Source organism: Rhinoderma darwinii, chromosome 2 (assembly GCF_050947455.1).
Source record: "Rhinoderma darwinii isolate aRhiDar2 chromosome 2, aRhiDar2.hap1, whole genome shotgun sequence".
Lineage (NCBI taxonomy): Eukaryota > Metazoa > Chordata > Amphibia > Anura > Rhinodermatidae > Rhinoderma > Rhinoderma darwinii.
The window spans coordinates 417,970,962-417,990,738 of NC_134688.1; the positions used below are offsets into that span (position 1 = coordinate 417,970,962).

The 19,777-nt window shown below is 42.0% G+C and overlaps 1 protein-coding gene across 2 annotated transcripts in view; it reads right to left on the bottom strand.

The window, feature by feature from the left end:
- Nucleotides 1–19,777, bottom strand: part of AIPL1 (AIP like 1 HSP90 co-chaperone) — a 65,060-nt gene that overhangs the window by 26,337 nt on the left and 18,946 nt on the right. For both annotated transcript variants that reach the window (XM_075854244.1, XM_075854243.1), the window contains exons 2-4: nt 12,140–12,328; nt 11,311–11,487; nt 10,674–10,815 (exon numbers count right to left, since the gene is read on the bottom strand). In XM_075854244.1, coding sequence (XP_075710359.1) covers nt 10,674–10,815; nt 11,311–11,487; nt 12,140–12,328 — 508 coding nt within the window. The remainder of the gene's footprint in view (nt 1–10,673; nt 10,816–11,310; nt 11,488–12,139; nt 12,329–19,777) is intronic.

A 19,777-nucleotide genomic window follows, 5' to 3' on the forward strand; every position in this document is an offset into this window, starting at 1 on the left:
TTTTGGGCAGGCTATAAAAACACGCCATAACAGGAAATTGTGGGTATAAAAACCCAAATTCCAAAATGAGCTGGAATTGGAAAAAAACTGTAATTCCTCAATCTTTTGGGGGTTTCGTTTTTATTGTGGTCACCGTGCGGTAAAAATGGCATGTTAACTTTATTCTGCGGGTTAATACAATTACGGCGATACCAAATTTATATAGTTTGTTTTTTTTACTACTTTTACAAGGAAAAAACTGATTGTTAAAAATAGAATTTGAGTTTAGTCGCCATATTCTGAGAGCCATAATTTTTCCGTCAATTGAGCGATATGAGGGCTTATTTTTTGCGGGGCAAGCTGTAGTTTCTACTGGTGCTATTTTGGGGTACATGAGACTTTTTGATCACTTTTTCTTCCATTTTTTTGTGGGAGAGGAAGTGACCACTCAACAGCGATTCTGGCTTTTTAATTTATTTTTTTTACTGCGTTCACCGTGCGTTCACCGTGCGGTTTAAATGATTAGATATTGTAATAGTTTGGACTATACGGATGCGGCACTACTAGTTATGTTAATCATTTATTTTTTTTACATTGTGCTTGGGGTAAAATGGGAAAAAGGAGGGTTTTTGAAATTGTAATAATGAAAAAATTTTCTATATTAAACAAACTTTTTTTTACTAGTCTTCGCAGGGGACTTGAACCACCGATCGTTGAATCACTTGCACTATATAGTACTACACCACTAATGTATTGCAGGGCTTCATAGGAGTACAAAGATGGCAGACCTGGGGGCCTTGATCAGGCCACAAGGCTGCCATGTCAACCATTGACATCCCACAGTGGTGTCGCAGGGGGGCCGTTGCAAAATGACAGGGGCTGCCCCCGTTTCTAACAACTTAGATGGCACGGCTATTGACCGCGGCATCTAAGTGGTTAAATGAGCGGGATCTCGCTTATTACACTGAAGTGTCCGATCGTCTTATGGAGCGGGCTCAGCCCCTGAGCCCGCTCCATACTCCCCCACCCAACGTGCGCCATATATATACAACATATGTCGGGAATGGGTTAAAGTTGACCATTGGGAAAGAGACATTCAGGAGAAGATATTTCTTACAGTAAGCACGTTTTTTTCTCATGGGAAACATTTTGCATTTGCATTGTACCAAATATATTTTCCTTGGACAATAGCAAGGCAAAAGCTATAATTTCAGTGTTTAACCCTAATTCCATCCGACTGCTGGGACTACCATAGATCGCCAGAACGGGAAACCTAGCAAAAGGGCTAGGAGAACAGGGGATCACGGTCCCCCGTTCTGGCGATCGGTAGGAGTCCCACTGGTTGGACCCGCACCAAACTTGCATTTATCACCTAGGTGTGTCTGAATGGGGCCGAGCTGCAATAATAGACACAGCACTTCTACAAGAGTGGTGCTGTTTCTGGAGGAAAGCAGACATGTTTTTCTAATCTCATACAATCCCATTATTAAACATATTACCCACTCCAGTATATGTATGTAAAACAAATACCTGGGAAAAATGAAGATAGTTTTTCCCTATAAAGTGTATTTAGTTTGTGGCTTCCCCTTATTGTACCTTCAACATTCGATGCTACTGAGAGGTAAGACACAGATCTCACCATCAAACCAACTCTGACATAGAGGAAAATAAATCATAGCTTTGCCGTCTTAAGGGAGGCTTGAGAGGTCAAGGAGCCCTTCACAGCAGCTGTAGTGTCACTGCTAGCTTGTTTTGCTACGTCACATTGTATTAGGGTGTCCGGGATCAAATTGCCCAGAGAGATTGAAGAATATGAAACGCCATATACAGGAAACTGTATGAAGATGAAGTAACTTAGGAGGGCGGATGGGTGCCGGAGTATGAAGATATACACAACATATAGGCACTTACAAAGATTCAGAATGGATAAATGAAAGCATTAAATGATCATCATCTAAAACCATGGCCAGTGGAAATACAAACAGTGCCACCCTGTGACTGCGAAAGGAAATGAAAGAGAAAAACTGACAGCTCTTCTCTCATCTGCAGTCATATTGCAGCCCCCTTTTCTTTATAATCGTATATCCTTACACTGGCTGCAATCCAAGAACAGAGACAACTAACAGACAGCGATGACGGTTCACACACTGTTTTCCAGCTAACACATGTTATTTTCTATTGCTACATATGGCACAAAGTAATAATAATGTTTAAAGAAATGGATGTTTTCTCTGTCTTTATTTTTAGATGTTTACAGTTTGGTAGGTTGCTTTTTGCTGATAGATAGATTAGTCTACATAAAGTCACAGTACACGATTCTCTTTATTAGGATGCCAAGGTATTTTTAATAAAAAATCAAAAATCAGCTATCACAAAGTTTCGGTATGTGTTTTCCAATTGTACAAGCTTTGTGCTTCTTGTGTTCACTGTTGTAGTATGGTTTCTACATTGTAGCCACCAGTTGCATAACACATTCTCACACTAAGGGCATGACCAGACGTGGCGGAATTGCTCTGGAAATCCGCAGCGTACACGTTTCTCCATTGCTTTCCACAGCTTTTTAGTTAGGTTCGTTTACACGTTGCGGAAAACTCCGCTGCAGACCATACGCTGCGGTGCGGAATTTAGTGTTCGCAGCATACACTGGATGTTGCGGACTCATTGCGGAATTTCTCCATTGACTTCAATGGAGAGTCAAAATTCTGCAATGAAGTACGCAGATGTTATGTGTGTTGCGTAGCATATTTGTTTTTAGAAAATTACATTTCTTCATTCTGGCTGGACCTATGTATTTCTAGGTCTATAGCCAGACTGAGGCCGCATGCACACGTAAAAACGCCCGTAATCACGGGCCGTTATTACGGCACGGGCAGGCCCATAGAAGTCAATGGGGCTCCCGTAATTACGGGTGACTACGTGTGTGCACCAGTAATTACAGGCGAGTTGCTAGGCAACGTCAGGAGATAGTCACTGTCCAGGGTGCTGAAAGAGTTAAACGATCGGCAGTAACTGTTTCAGCACCCTGGACAGTGACTTCCGATCACAATATACATCAAGCTGTAAAAAAAATAGAAGTTCCTACTTACCGAGAACACCCTGCTTCTTCCTCCAGTCCGGCCTCCCGGGATGACGTTTCAGTCCAAGTGACGGCTGCAGTCAATCACAGGCTGCAGCGGTCACATGGACTGCCGCGTCATCCAAGGAGTTTCGGGCTGGATGTTGAAAGAGGGACGCGTCACCAAGACAACGGCCGGGTAAGTATGAAGTTCATTTACTTTTACTAGGGAAAGGGCTGTCCCTTCTCTCTATCCTGCACTGATAGAGAGAAGGGAAGCACTCTTCACCTGAATACACAATGGCTAGTCCGCATCAATTTAATGCCCATTTTAGGCAGAGCCGTAACAGAATCTGCAATGCAGATTATGTGCGGCATTGAAGCGGACAGTGGCGGAAGAAATATGCCACGTCTGGTCATGCCCTAAGGCTACATTCACACGAGCGTGTCCAATTTGGGTACTCAAAAACGGACTATTTCCTCCACTTCATGTCCAGTGTGCTTTGCGTGTGGCATCAGTTTTTGACATCCGCCATTATGCTTCCTTTTTTAAAAAAAATGTCTCTGCATTTGTTTAGCTGTTCATCCGTGTGCTGTCCGTGTTTTTCACGCACCCATAGACTTCAATGGGCGACAACGTCTACAAAAATGGACCAATATAGGACATGCAGTGAGTTTCATGCAACGGACACACCGTGAAAAATCACGCATGTCTGAATAGCCCTATTGACTTGCATAGGTCCGTGTGCTGGCAGTTATTTCAACGGACAGCACACGGACGGGGAACACGCTCTTCTGAATGATCCCTTAGAAATGCAGCTAGATGTCAATAAGGTATATAACATGACATAACTCAAATCAGTTTAAGGTAAGCAAGGTAAATAATTTTAAAAGTTACACAACATAATACAATGTGAGAATCAAGCAGATGTTCAGTACTGTTTTAAAGTGATTTTATATCAGTGTCATAAAAGATTTGGATTGGCGATGTGCAGAAGGAGTAGCAACCATAATACAATACGTAGATAATAGATTTGGCAAATACAGTACAAACAACGTATTAGGTCCCAATAACAAATCAGAGAATGCATGAGATTGCAGCCATAGAGCTGGTCAGACGTTTTGCAAGGAAAACACTTCTTGATAAGAATAGATTGACATCAAAATCTGATAAAGATTTGAAAGTTAGGCTACATTCACACGACAGTAAACAAACGGCCGTGTGACGGACGTTTTTTTAACGGCCATTATACATAGTTACATAGTTACTTAGTTAGTACAGTTGAAAAAAGACACATGTCCATCAAGTTCAACCAAGGGATGGGAAAAGGGAAGGGAAAAATTTCTACACATAGGAGCTAATATTTTCTTGTTCTAGGAAATGATCTAAGCCTTTTTTAAAGCCATCTACTGTCCCTGCTGTGACGGCTCCTATGGTAGACTATTCCATAGATTCACAGTTCTCACAGTAAAGAAGGCTTGTTGCCTCTGCAGGTTGAACCTTTTGTTCTCCAGACGGAGGGAGTGCCCCCTTGTTTTTTGAGGGGGTTTTACATGGAACAGGATTTCACCATATTTTTTGTATGTGCCATTAATATATTTATATAAGTTAATCATGTCCCCCCTTAGTCGTCTTTTTTCAAGGCTAAATAGGTTTAGTTCTTTTAAACTTTCCTCATAACTTAGATTCTCCATGCCCCTTATTAGCTTTGTTGCTCTTATTTGTATTTTTCCAACTCCAGGGCATCCTTTCTATAAACTTGAGCCCAGAACTGAACTGCATATTCTAGATGAGGCCTCACTAATGCTTTGTAAAGTGGTAATATTACATCCCTGTCCCGCGAGTCCATGCCTCTTTTAATACACGACAATATCTTGCTGGCCTTTGAAGCAGCTGATTGACACTGCATGCTGTTATTTAGTTTATGGTCTACAAGTACACCCAGATCCTTCTCAACAAGTGACTCCCCCAGTGTAGCTCCCCCTAGGACATATGATGCATGCAGATTGTTGGTACCCAGATGCATAACTTTACATCTATCTACATTAAACTTCATTTGCCAACTGGACGCCCAAACCATTAGTTTGTTTAAATCCGCTTGCAATTCACGAACATCTTCCATAGACTGAACATTATTACATAGCTTGGTGTCATCTGCAAAAATAGAAATAGTGCTATTAATCCCATCCTCTATATCATTAATAAATACGTTGAATAATAGTGGTCCCAGCACTGAACCCTGGGGTACACCACTTATAACCGGGGACCATTCAGAGTAGGAATAATTTACCACAACTCTCTGGTTACGGTCCTTGAGCCAATTCTCAATCCAATTACAAACTATACTTTCTAAACCTATAGTCCTTAATTTACCCATTAGACCTCTATGAGGGACAGTGTCAAATGCCTTTGCAAAGTCCAAAAACACTATATCCACAGCCGCCCCTCTGTCTAGGCTTCTGGTCACCTCTTTATAAAAACAAATCAGGTTATTTTGACAACTTCTGTCCTTAGTAAAACCGTGCTGGCTGTCACTTGTAATACTATTTTTTGTAACATAATCCTATATATAGTCCCTCAATAGACCCTCAAACATTTTCCCCACAATGGATGTTAAGCTTACTGGTCTATAATTACCCGGGGAAGACCTAGAGCCCTTTTTGAAAATAGGCACCACATTTGCCCTGCGCCAGTCCCTTGGCACTGTACCAGTCACTAGAGAATCTCTAAATATTATGAAGAGGGGGACTGAAATAACTGAACTAAGCTCTTTAAGAACTCTAGGGTGTAACCCATCTGTTCCCGGGGCCTTGTGTACATTTATTTTATTTTATTTAGCTTGGACCATATCTACATTCATCCAATTCAGTATATCAACTGATATATTAACAGCATTGGCACCAGCTATATCAGCTGCTCTTTCTTCTGTTGTATATACAGAGCTAAAGAACTCATTTAGTAACTCTGCCTTCCCTTGATCACCTGTGACCAACTCCCCATTACCACTATCAAGGGGTCCTACATGTTCAGACCTTGGCTTTTTTGCATTTATATAATTGAAATTTTTTGGGGGATTTTTTTATTATCCCTGTCACCTGCCTTTCATTTTGTATTTTTGCTAATTTTATTATCTTTTTACAGATTTTATTAAGCTCTTTATAATTTACAAAGGCTTCAGCTGTACCCTCAGATTTGTATTTTTCAAATGCCCTTTTTTTGTAATGTATTGCCCTTTTACAGACGGTGTAAGCCATGTGGGGTTTAATTTTAGTCGTTTATACCTATAGGAATAAATTTTGCACTATAATTACCCAAAGTAGATTTTAAAGTCTCCCATTTATCATTTGTACCATTATTTGACATTAGTTATTTTCAGTCTATTTACTGAATTGCAGCCCTCATCCTGGAGAAATTGGTCTTCTTAAAATTAAGTGTTTTTGCCCTCCCAGCCTGCGTTTGTTTTTTACGTATAGGTAAAATGTAACTATATTGTGATCACTGTTACCGAGGGTTTCACGAACATTGACATTCCCAACAAGCTCTGCATTATTAGAAATTACCAGATCCAACAGAGCTTCACCTATAGTCTGGTCTTCCACAAACTGGCCCATAAAAGTTTCCTGCAACAGGTTGAGGAAATTTCTTCGCTTTGCAGTTGAAGCCGAACCATGACACCAATTAATATCCCGGTAATTAAAATCTCCCATTATTACTACAGTACCAGCCTGTGCAGCCCGCTCCATTTGTTTACGGCTGTTTTCAGAACAATGAAGTTCTATGGGTGTATTCACATGGCCGTTTTTTAAAGGCCTGTGAATATTGGCTGTCAAAAAATAGGACATGTCCTATTTCTGGCCGTTTTCACGGCCAGATGACTCCCATAGTAGTCAATGGATTCGTTTTTATCGGACGTTTTTCAGGAAACAATTCTTGTAACGGCCGGTAAAAACTGATTCTGACCGAGGACTCACCGCACACAGCTTTACTTTGAGCGCTGAGCCGGGGAAGCCCTTGACATTACTGTCCATATATGGATAGTGAAGTCAGGGCTTTCAACAATGGAATCCCCGGCCAGAGCATCGCAAGATCTCTGGCTGGGAACTCCAGACTTGTAGATAGCACCACCCCAATATAGATGGGACCCCCCTGGCTGAAGATAGCAACCCCCCTATCTCCCATAGATAGTGCCACTGTACTGTAGCTCCCTGTAGGAGCGAAATTCCCAGCGGCCAGACCCCGCTCTGGCAGGGGATTCTGCTCCTGAAGAATCCCCCGGCGTCACTATCCATATATGGACAGTGACATCAAAGGGTTACTCCTGGAGTGGAATTCCCGGCCCGCTCTGGCAGGGGATTTCGCTCTCCTGACGTCACTCTCCATATATGGACAGAGATGTTAGGGGTTCCATCTATGAGTGGAATCCCCAGCCAGAGGTATTCTGCTCCTACAGTGGTGCTATGTACAGGGGAGGGCGTGCTATCTTAGTGGACATTGCTATCTACATGGGGGGTGCTATCTACAAGGGGCAGTGCTTTCTACAAGGGGGGGTGCTTTCTACAAGGGGGGTGATTTCTACAGGGGGGTGATTTCTACAGGGGGTGGTGCTCTATGGGGGGTGTGGCACTATCTACAGTGGGTACTAAATTTATGGCGGTACAAACTGGGGGCCTAACTTCCTTATGGGGGCATAATCAGGGCCTAACTTCTATATAGGGGGCACAAAGTGACGTTTTCTGCCATTTTACTGCTGCCGTGAGTTACCTCGCAAAGGTCCCACTAAGTCTGTGTCGCCCAAGGGTCCACTTAAACCTGGAGCCGGCCCTGATAATCACACCCACAACTCCACCCAAACTTAGGTGTCTTCTGGCCTACTTAATGATTTCTCTCCAATTAGCATCCAGTTACTGTGAACGCTTGTTGGCCCGATAATTGTCCAGTGTAAAAGGGCCCTAATCTCCAGCACCGCCGCGGTTTATTCTATGGCCTATCTCAGGCTACACATCAAAGGCAAGCAAGATCATCCTGTTGTAAATGGTATCTGATTATCAGCAGGCAGATATCCATCCCATTGATATTCCAGCAATTGAGTTACATATTTAATTTCTGATATTATTATGAATGCTGCCCATGTTGGCTTCCAACAGTGTCCAAAACTAACAGATTTTCTGACATCTGCAAAAATATCTCACCAATAATATATATTGATAAATATCTGATTAAAAGGGATTTGTCACCATTTTTAGAATTATACCCAATAGTAAGTTATAATATATTCTTTGTTAAATAGGGTCTCTTAGATTTCAAGATCACATGACAGGACAATGAGATGTCAGCATTTAGAAGAAGAAGCAGCTAAATGAAGTAAAATAAGATGGTTGGACAGGGGCAAAACCTTCATGTGTATTCATGAGCAGTCATTCTGATTAAGAACCACAGATGAAAATCAAGATGCTCACAATGCTAATTTTAATATCTTACAAATAATGCAAATATATGTATTAAATAATTCTAAGATGATTTCATCCAAAATATACAAAACAGCATTTCAATAATACTTGCTCCTTAAAGCTGCAATTTCTGATAAGCTTAGTGGCAGCAATAAATACGTATGGTAGCAATGCATGTGTCTGTTGTCAGTTGTAGAGAATTAAGATCTATAAGTCCATGGCCGCCCTTAAAGGGGTATTTAAGCATAATACCGTTTTCACCTATCCACTGGATAGGTGATGGATTCTAGATCGGTGGAGTCCAACGGCGTTCGACTGTCAGACTGTCATGGCCACCACTCCATTCAAACAACTTCTAGCCGCCATCTTGTGGCACTAGTGGCACTGTTTAGCATTGTTATTTAGGCACCTGTATAGAAGTGTTATTTGGGCAGCGTACAGCACTGCTAGGTGCATATACAGTGAAGGAAATAAGTATTTGATCCCTTGCTGATTTAGTAAGTTTGCCCACTGTCAAAGACATGAACAGTCTAGAATTTTTAGGCTAGGTTAATTTTACCAGTGAGAGATAGATTATATAAAATAAAAAAAAAACTGAAAATCACATTGTCAAAATTATATATATTTATTTGCATTGTGCACATAGAAATAAGTATTTGATCCCTTTGGCAAACAAGACTTAATACTTGGTGGCAAAACCCTTGTTGGCAAGCACAGCAGTCAGACGTTTTTAGTAGTTGATGATGAGGTTTGCACACATGTTAGATAGAATTTTGGCCCACTCCTCTTTGCAGATCATCTGTAAATCATTAAAATTTCGAGGCTGTCGCTTGGCAACTCGGATCTTCAGCTCCCTCCATAAGTTTTCGATGGGACTAAGGTCTGGAGACTGGCTAGGCCACTCCATGACCTTAATGTGCTTCTTTTTGAGCCACTCCTTTGTTGCCTTGGCTGTATGTTTCGGGTCATTGTCGTGCTGGAAGACCCAGCCACGAGCCATTTTTAATGTCCTGGTGGAGGGAAGGAGGTTGTCACTCAGGATTTGACGGTACATGGCTCCATCCATTCTCCCATTGATGCAGTGAAGTAGTCCTGTGCCCTTAGCAGAGAAACACCCCCAAAACATAATGTTTCCACCTCCATGCTTGACAGTGGGGACGGTGTTCTTTGGGTCATAGGCAGCATTTCTCTTCCTCCAAACACAGCGAGTTGAGTTAATGCCAAAGAGCTCAATTTTAGTCTCATCTGACCACAGCACCTTCTCCCAATCACTCTCAGAATTATCCAGATGTTCATTTTCAAACTTCAGACGGGCCTGTACATGTGCCTTCTTGAGCAGGGGGACCTTGCGGGCACTGCAGGATTTTAATCCATTACGGTGTAATGTTTTACCAATGGTTTTCTTGGTGACTGTGGTCCCAGCTGCCTTGAGATCATTAACAAGTTCCCCCCGTGTAGTTTTCGACTGAGCTCTCACCTTCCTCAGGATCAAGGATACCCCACGAGGTGAGATTTTGCATGGAGCCCCAGATCGATGTCGATTGACAGTCATTTTGTATGTCTTCCATTTTCTTACTATTGCACCAACAGTTGTCTCCTTCTCACCCAGCGTCTTACTTATGGTTTTGTAGCCCATTCCAGCCTTGTGAAGGTCTATAATCTTGTCCCTGACATCCTTAGAAAGCTCTTTGTTCTTGCCCATGTTGTAGAGGTTAGAGTCAGACTGATTAATTGAGTCTGTGGACAGGAGTCTTTTATACAGGTGACCATGTAAGACAGCTGTCTTTAATGCAGGCACCAAGTTGATTTGGAGCGTGTAACTGGTCTGGAGGAGGCTGATCTCTTAATGGTTGGTAGGGGATCAAATACTTATTTCTCTGTGCACAATGCAAATAAATATATATAATTTTGACTATGTGATTTTCTGTTTTTTTTTTAAATATAATCTATCTCTCACTGGTAAAATTAACCTACCCTAAAAATTCTAGACTGTTCATGACTTTGACAGTGGGCAAACTTACAAAATCAGCAAGGGATCAAATACTTATTTCCTTCACTGTAAAAGGTCACTGGTATAGTTATTTCTATGCTGTATGACAAAACACCATGTGGTAAAGGGGATGCCAAAAAAAATTACCGCTCAGGCTAACATCCAGACTGGCCCTGTATAGGTCCATGTAAATCTCATTACCTGGGTGGTGCTGGATTAGGTCATTTGTGTGTTCCAGAACTTCATAATACTCCTCCATGCGGAGCAGGCACTGGCAGTAATTCAGAATCAAGGTGTTAATCATCTTTTCAAGCTTCATCCAAGGCACCTCCCAGGGCTTTTCCTGAAAGCAGAAATCAGTATGTCAGGGGCACTGTAATGATTATAAATCAGGGCCGGTCAGAACTATGTCTGCTTGACTATAAATGTAATCTTCTTGGCATCTAGTGATAACTTGGAAAGTGTTTTGTAAGCTTTTGTGACCTCCTGAGGCCTTTTAAGATCAGAAGAGTTAAATCAATATCACTGCAACTGCTTGGAAGTCTACCGGCTTCTGTCTATCCTATTAAAGAACAATATATGCAGTCTAAAAAATACCTAACATCTGCAGACTTGGATCTTATTTGTTTTTTTGCAATAACTCAAATGTTTTAATTTTATTCCTTGTCCTAAATGCCTGGTTAAGTAAAAGGAGGAGTGGTCTTAATAGCACGACTATAATAAAACAAGAGCAGCCCCCCCCGCCCCCATCCTTCCAATCATTCAATGCATGCATTACTCTATGCATGGAGAAATACAGTACAGGAAATATGAATGGTTTTATTTCTGTATATGCTACCTTGGTCTGTATATTTTTTAGGCAGATGAGAGCTTCCCTGTACTTGCTGGTTGCATCCTCATAGCGGCCCAGCTTGAACAGTCTGTTCCCTTCTCCATGTAGCACTGGTACAGCTTTGAGTTTTTCATCATTGTTCAGCGCCCAGGTCTCTCGCTTATACATACTGGGGGATTCCACCTGTAAGTGAGAACAGTAAAGTGATTGGGCAGGCATACAGAAAAAAAGGGAATAGTACATTATGAAACAAACACTTATACAAACATAACATATAGAGAGATCTGCCTATAAGAGAGAGGAAACATAAAAACGAATGGGTGCTGTTTGCATTTACTAAATGCCCCTACAAAGTGCTGACTGGGAGACTCAACCTGTAATTCCTACCACTAACACTCTATAGCTGGCCATAGACTTGATAAAATGTCCTGTTTTCCCGGTTGTGAGACATAAATTGGCCCCCTTCTCTCATGCAAACCATTGCTAACCAACAGAATAACCAAACTATCAACATGTTTGTGCTGAATTTTTTCTGCTGGTAGTTCATTATGACCTATAATTCGCTAGATTTTCTACATCTTTATAACTGGTGAAACTGGCATTTTTTTTAATTCGAATCAACCAAAGGTGCAGTCAGATTAATGACTAGTAGTACATCTAGTGCGCAGTGGAAATCTCATATATAAAATATAGTGCAGACTTGCATAGCCCCCACCCCTCCGATCTATTGCACTTTCCAAGCACCTGGTCCTCTGGGGTCACCTTATCAGTATAGATCAACATTGTTAAATCCAGAAAAAAAAAACAATTACGTATATTTCAATAATTTATTTACCTTTAATAGTTCAATAACAAATATCAGAGGTTGTGGTTCTTTCTGCAGTTCATCCAGATCTTCATAGCCCAATGTATGGTAAGCAAACATATTTGCCAGCCCACAAGTATGCATATGCCAGTCTGTAGGGTCCTTTCCTTCTGCAATGCGCCGCAAGCTCTTAGAGACAAGTGGGTACAAACCAGTGTGCTGCCAGAGAAAGACACACATGGAAAAATGTTATCGCATTAAAACAGAAAATAAATTTTATTGTTAATGTGAACCAGATAGCCACTATGTTTACTAAGGCAAACACTATATCCAGCATTCATGTAGAGTTGAGTGGACTAACAGGTCAGTACAAACGAGCCAGTCCCTTTTATTATTAGCCGTGCATTGAGACATGAAATGAATACATACATTATTAATAATAAAAAGTTCTCATCTCAAACCTAGTCAACATTGTAAAGTATTAGGTTGATACCATTTACCGATGCAGATTGGTCTTGCTATAACAAAAGTGATGTTTATTTCTTTATGAATTTTATTGATTTTATTTTAACAAGACTGATATTAATGATGTTCCTTCCATGTACCTTCATTTAGAAAATGTTGCTGCCTTTACATTTTTCATACAAGTCCTTGCTCTCAAAGCAATATATTGAATTAAGCGAAATGCAGATATCCACATCATTAAATGTCAGCGTGTCTCTGAAGGGAGAGATATTGCAAAGTCTGAGGGTTAGACGGCATAATTAAAGCTCCCATCAAAGTCACAGGCAGATCATTTTGCTTATTCTCTAGCAAACATAGAGGAAATAATTAGAAGGTGCTGACCACACGTAAATGCCAGTCACTGCTAAATAACAAAAGAGAAATGATCTCAAATGCTATGGATGTAAAGTGCATGTATTGGTGAAATGAAATTCAGAGAAATATATCAGCTATATACACCCAGTTATAGTAACAGGGATTTTCATTACTGGGTAGAGCTTTATATATTACAAGTCAATGGTAAATATCTGTCTTCAACTAAGACGGCCTCCTTTGACTGCAGCCAGTGTCTCAGATCACTACATTACATTACATTATTTCTAAATTACAGGATTCTGCCAATGCTGTCACAGTTACATGTCACAAGACAAGTGACAGACTTTCTAATGAAGAACCCTGTACATATCTCTGTGTTTGAGATATAACACAATACACCAAATACGGAGGCATGTATTGTCTTCCATCCATAGACTTCTGGGAAACTCCAAACAATGCTTTCTACAGCAAAAGTTTGTACCGCTGACTATAAAGTAGACCATTCACAACGTTTTTCTATATGAAATGAACATAAGTAAAAGTGTAACAAAGCATCAGGGGCCCCAGGGCCAAATCTGTATCAAGGCTCCTCAACCATCGCGCGTCACTTGTAATACTGGTTTCTTTTGATGTGGCAGAGGGTGTTTTAGGTGTTGGTGTTACTGCTATCTCTGTTTCCCAAGGAGGACAAACCAAGTATGAGGAATCAGTCTCACATAAGCCATTGGCTGTCATACTAAAGACAACCTCTCATAAAACACCTGCACCAATTACGGCATATGAACGTTATAGAGGAGGGTACCCCAGCTTGGACCCCTCCTCTATGAGCAAGAATGGAAAGCCCCTCTTACAGACCTGGCACATCCTTGCATTAGATGGTCAACCATTAATTTAATGCAGATTTCTCTAGGTGATAATAGCAGATTGATAGGGGCTAGAGAAGCTGGACCTGCCACGCTGGCTTTGTTTTAAAAAGGGTTTCCTTGTTAAGACTTTTTAAAGGGGTTCACTAGAACTAAAATAATGATGGCCTATCGTTAGGCTAGACCATGAATGTATGATAAGTGGGAACCCAACCCTTGGGACCTTACTAATCATCAAAATAAAGGGGCAACAGAACTTGCTGTTTTCCCAGACACCGCAACTCAAGCCCTACCAATCAAAAATTGATGGCCTATCCTAAAGACGTTAACTAACTTATTTGTACTTCAAAATGTCACAAAATGGTGAAATGTCAGATGAACATAAAATACTGCTTTTATACCTATGACACATGTTCTGTATATTGTCTGTGCTTTAAGACAGAATCTTAACATTTAATATATAAGTTTTTTAAACTTGGTCACCAATGAACACTAAGGACTTTTGTTTGATTTTTAAACCCTTGGGCCATCTATGGAAACAGGCATGTTGTCAACCACTTATTTCCCTGCCAAAGAGATGTCAGCTATGTACTAAGCTCTGCTTTTCCCAAGAATCATTTGTGAGGAAACTCAATTTTCACTGAATTACTGTTTCTCATCTAACGTTAATAGCAAATGCCTTTATTCTCTGCAGAGCAAAAGCGGTCAAGTGCCGGATACATAAGTCGGGACTGAATATTTATTGTGTTTTAGTGGAAATTGTAAATAAACTTACAGTTTATATACTCTATATTACAAATTAGCATCCACCACCGAGATCTGTCATATAGAAATAAAAAGAGCAGCTATATAATAAGCATTGGTAATGCTTTTAAATAGTGAGTAATGACACCACAAATTCCCTATTTCATTTCCTAATCTTATCTTTAAGAGGTTATTTTTTTCCAGACAAATGTAAAAAAAAATAATTCTGCCCAAAATATATGCGCCCTTCTACTTCTATTATTTTTAGATGACAAGCTAGGCAGCATGAAACAAGCCTGGCTCGGTAGCTCTGGTACTTAGGCAGGCTAAATCCTTTATGCCATGCTCCGTCCCTCCAAACCCTGTGCTGTGTATTACACATAAATACTAGTATAAAATCCCCAACTAAATTTGCATTTACTGAAGTAGAAGCATCATAGGGTATCACATAAGAATCTCTACAGGACGTAAGGGAGAAGAAAGGGCAGTGGACGACGTGTAGGCAGCGTGCTAGGATAGGAGGAGAGTATGCAATCTACCTCCTGTCCCTGTATGGCTGTAGAACACCCCAGGGGGAACTTTTGTTCATGTTATCACGCCTCCTTATCAATCAGAGGGCATACTCTCTAAATGTCACTTTTTGGGGGAACAATTTTTTCAGAAAAGGAGTGAGAAGATGAGCAGCAGCTCATTTAATCACCCCTCTGCACCTAGTTAGGTTGTGTATATTGGCTCTAAGACCCAGACGCTTACCAGCACCCATATCACGGCATCAAATAAGTCTAACTAAGCAATCGCACCACACACACACGTTAATAAAATTCTATTTTCTCCGTACTCGATCTTTAGTGTAAAATCTGCTACTTCTCTAGCGATACCCGTTACATGTTATAGTCATAGCAAAAAGTCCAACGGTAGAGGCCATACTTCCTTGTGAGGTTAAAGGTGATGAGATGGGAGATTCTTAATACTTCCCACCCAGCCTAGCCAGCGCCAAACCAATTAAAGCTTAAAGGATTCACTTCTTCTGTTAGAAAAGAAACGTCAGCTCAATCTACAGGCATACACATCTCCACGTAGTGCAAAAACTTTTTCTGTAAGCCCAAAAATTTTTTTTTTCATACATACAAAAGTGCAGACATAAACTGCATATCTAAAAACAACCACAGGGTACTGGACATCAATATATTGCTGCCTGAGAGGAGAATCTTATAGGAAAAACCTATGCAGCTTCTACTTCTTCAGTAAATGCAAGTTGAGCGTGGGATTTTATACTAGTATTTTTGTTTTTGTTGTGGGATTGGGACTTCCGACTTAAAGACTGCGGCTACTTGTAGAACTGGATTAAGACATTGCCCAGAATAAGTCCTAAATGTAAATATAAATTCAAAAAATGTTAATTGATTTAATTTCACTGCTTCTGAGTTTGTTTTGTTTACAGGTCATTAACCCCTTCCCGCAGCTTGACATAATAGTACATCAAGGGTCTGCTGTAATTCGGAACCTAGACATTCTATTAAATCAAGGTCATCGCATGGGCAAAGCACAAATGATTACTGTCGGGATGATGGCTATAACACACAGCCCCCCTCCCACAGCAGCTGCCAGGCATAGCTGTAGTATGCTGTGACAATTCCCATTGCATATTTATATGAAGCAGTAAAAAGAAGATCAGATATGTCTGCAACTGCTGTCAGTATCTACAACTTGGAATTGGGCTCCACCAAACCCGGTAATGTATATTAGAATGGAGAAAGCAGGGCATTAGAATCCTTATCTTTATTCTATCCAGGGCCAGCTCTAGGTTTATGTGGGCCCATGGGCGACACAGACTTAGTAGGCCCCTTTGCGGGGGAACTCACGGCGGCAGTAAAATGGCAGAAAACGTCAGTCTGTTCCCCCATATAGACGTTAGGCCCTGTTTATGCCCCCATATAGAAGTTAGGCCCCTAGTTTGTATCCCTATAAATTTAGTTACCTCTGTAGATAGTGCCAAATAGCCCCCCTTCCAGGTAGTGCCACACAGCCCCACCCTCCCAGGTAGTGCCACACAACACCGCCTCCCGGGTAGTGCCAAACAGCCCCCTCCCAGGTAGTGCCGCAGAGGCCCCCTCCCTGGTAGTGCCACATAGCCACCCTCCCTGGTAGTACCACACATCCTTCCTCCCTGTGGGTAGCGACTTTGGGGTTCCCTCTAGTAGTGGAATCCCCAGCCAGAGCATTGCCGATATTCTGGCTGGGGTTTCCGCTTCAGGAGAAACCCCTGACATCACTGTTCACATATGGACAGTGTTGTCAGTGGCAACCCCAGAGCCATAGTCCCAGGCAAAGCACTACTAGCACAGTGCCTGGGACACTGCTCTGCTCCTGACAACACTGTCCATATATGGACAGTGATGTCAGGAGCTTCCCCAGAGACTGAGTCCTGAAGCAGAGCCGCTAGCGCTCTGCCTGGGACTCCTTCTCTCGTCCTGACATTACCGTCCATGTATGGACAGTGATGCCATGATGACGACAGCACTTGGCGGCTGAGTTGGCCCCCCAAGGGTAGTGGGCCCTTGCACTTGCCCGGGTTCACCGGGTGCTAACGCTGGCCCTGATTCTATCACAGCAATATACAGCAGTACATACATGGCAACGTTTCAGGCAACAAATTGCCCAAAAAAAAAAGGACCTTTGTTAGCCAAAACGTTGCCAAGCACATGCTGCTGTATATTTCTGTTAGCTGTGATGGAATAAAGAGGTTACTTATGCACAGATGTGAATTTTGTTTCCTTGGTTTCTTCATTATTAATTTGACAGGCAGAAGTGAATTCAAAATCCCCTTTATAGGACCAAAAAAAGTAAAGAAAAAAATAAATATGGTAGAAATGTTGTTTTAAAAAGCATGACAATTTTTTTTTAAATAAAATGTATTTTATTTAATAGAACCCATTTATAGTAAATTGACCACCACATATTTGATCTCCCCATACCCATAAAAACATTTACTTTAAATATATACGCTTATTTTAGATTTAAAAATGAAATGTTAATTTATTCATATCTCAAAATAGTACATGAAGAAACTAAAACATGTCCTACAAAAGAAGGTACAACATATTACTGTATGAATGCTAAAATAAAAAATATATATGTTTTGGAATGCCGAAATCTAAAATGTTGCAGTCCTGAAGCCAAAAAATGGCTTGGTCCTGAAGGGGTATTCCAGCTTAAAGCCTTTTTTACCTATTAACTTGATAGGTGATATGCTAGATTGGTAGGCTCTGGCTGTACTCTGCTGTTTCCGTCAGCCCATAGACTTTGAATGGATTGGCACTGCGCATGCCCACCCTCCGCTCCATTCAAACTCCTCCTAGTTTCTGTCTTGCAACTGGAGGAAACAGGGGACTGGGGTCCTCCACTCTGGCTATCAGTGGCGGTCTCAGTCATCGGACCACCACTAATCTAGAATTTTGAACAATACAATGGATAGGTGGAAAATGCTAGAGGCTGGAATACCCCTCTGAAGGAAACCTGCCAGAAGTTTTGACGACTCAAAACTGCTGACAGGGCGAGAGGAAGGGAATTTTAAACATACCTTTGTCTCGGTCATGCAAGTTTCATGACCGAGAAAACAATGTTTAATTCCCCCAGCGTGCCAATTGCAAGTGCCACTAAGATGGGACATGATGTGCAAGTGCTTCGGCACTGCACACTGCAAGTCCCGCCGCTCTGCTTTGAGTAACGGCTCTAGCGGTCTCATGATTGGGAGTGGCATTTGCAACCACCGCGCGGGGGGGAATCCAAGGTCGGTATTTCAGTCATGCAACTTGAATGACCGAGACAAATAGTATGTTTAAAATGTCCTCCCCCCTCCCCTATATCACTCTGTCAGCAGTTTTGAGGCATAAAAACTGCTGACAGGTTCCTCTTAATGAACACATCATGAAGAACAGATGCACTGTGTCATGCGTAGTGCAGGGCTTGAGGAGATGGTACATGACACAAGGATTCTCCTTTTGGTGTTCTTTAATTCCGTGTCATGCACTGCCCACCCCCACATACCCTGCACTAGGAATAACACAGTGTATCGGTATGGCATGACGTGTTACTTTACACTCTTTAGCCTCTGTAGTGTTCCTCTGTGCTGTAATTAAAATACTATCAGTTCATGTGTTTGAGGTGGTAAAATATATATTCTGTGTAACGACGGGGGTAGGGAAACGAACAAGTGAGCCCTAATCTACCCGCCACTCTGTCCCTGCCTACTTGCAACGACCCGCCCTAGGCGACGGGGTACAACTGGGCGGCGGTCCCTACGCTCAGTAAGTGCACGAGACAAACATACAAGGGAATACAAAGCAAAGGGAAAGGGGCAGTTGCCCACGGAAACACCGTGAGCAACCAGAGTGGTGAACGAGCCAAGTCAAACCAGGAGAGCACGAGTTACAAAACGCAGAGCAGGAGAGTAGTCAGTAAGCCAGGGTCAGTATGGAGCAGGATCAAATAGATAGGAGCTGTAGCTGGGCCAGGAAACCACACGGAAAGAAATCACAAGCAAGGAGGAACAGGAAAGGCAGGTATAAATAGACAGAGGGAGGGGGCTAGCTCCGTCTGGCCAGGCTGTGATAGGCTCTCCCACTCCTAAGCCTGCCATCCTGAGTGGTGGAAGATGGAGTCAGTCTCAGAGACATAGATTCAGGTGTAGACTGATTACCTATGGGAGTTAACCCCGAAGCTGTGCCTGGCAGATCCTTTACAGTACCCCCCCCTCCCTTTATGAGGGGCCACCGGACCCTTTCTAAGTGGACCTGGTTTACTGGGGAAACGAAGGTGGAACTTCCTGACCAATACCCTAGCGTGAACATCCCGGGCGGGTACCCAAGTCCTCTCCTCAGGCCCGTATCCTCTCCAATGGACCAGGTACTGGAGGGAGCCTTGGACCATCTTGCTGTCCACAATCTTGGCCACCTCGAATTCCACCCCCTCAGGGGTGAGAACGGGAACAGGAGGTTTCCTCGAGGGAGCCAAGGACGGGGAGCAGCGTTTAAGGAGGGAGGCATGAAACACGTCGTGTATACGAAAAGATGGGGGTAACTCCAGCCGAAAGGAGACAGGATTGAGGACTTCAATTACCTTATACGGCCCAATAAACCGTGGAGCAAATTTCTTGGACGGGACCTTAAGACGCAAGTTCCTAGACGATAACCACACCAGATCCCCGACCATAAACAAGGGGTTAGCAGAACGTTTTCTATCA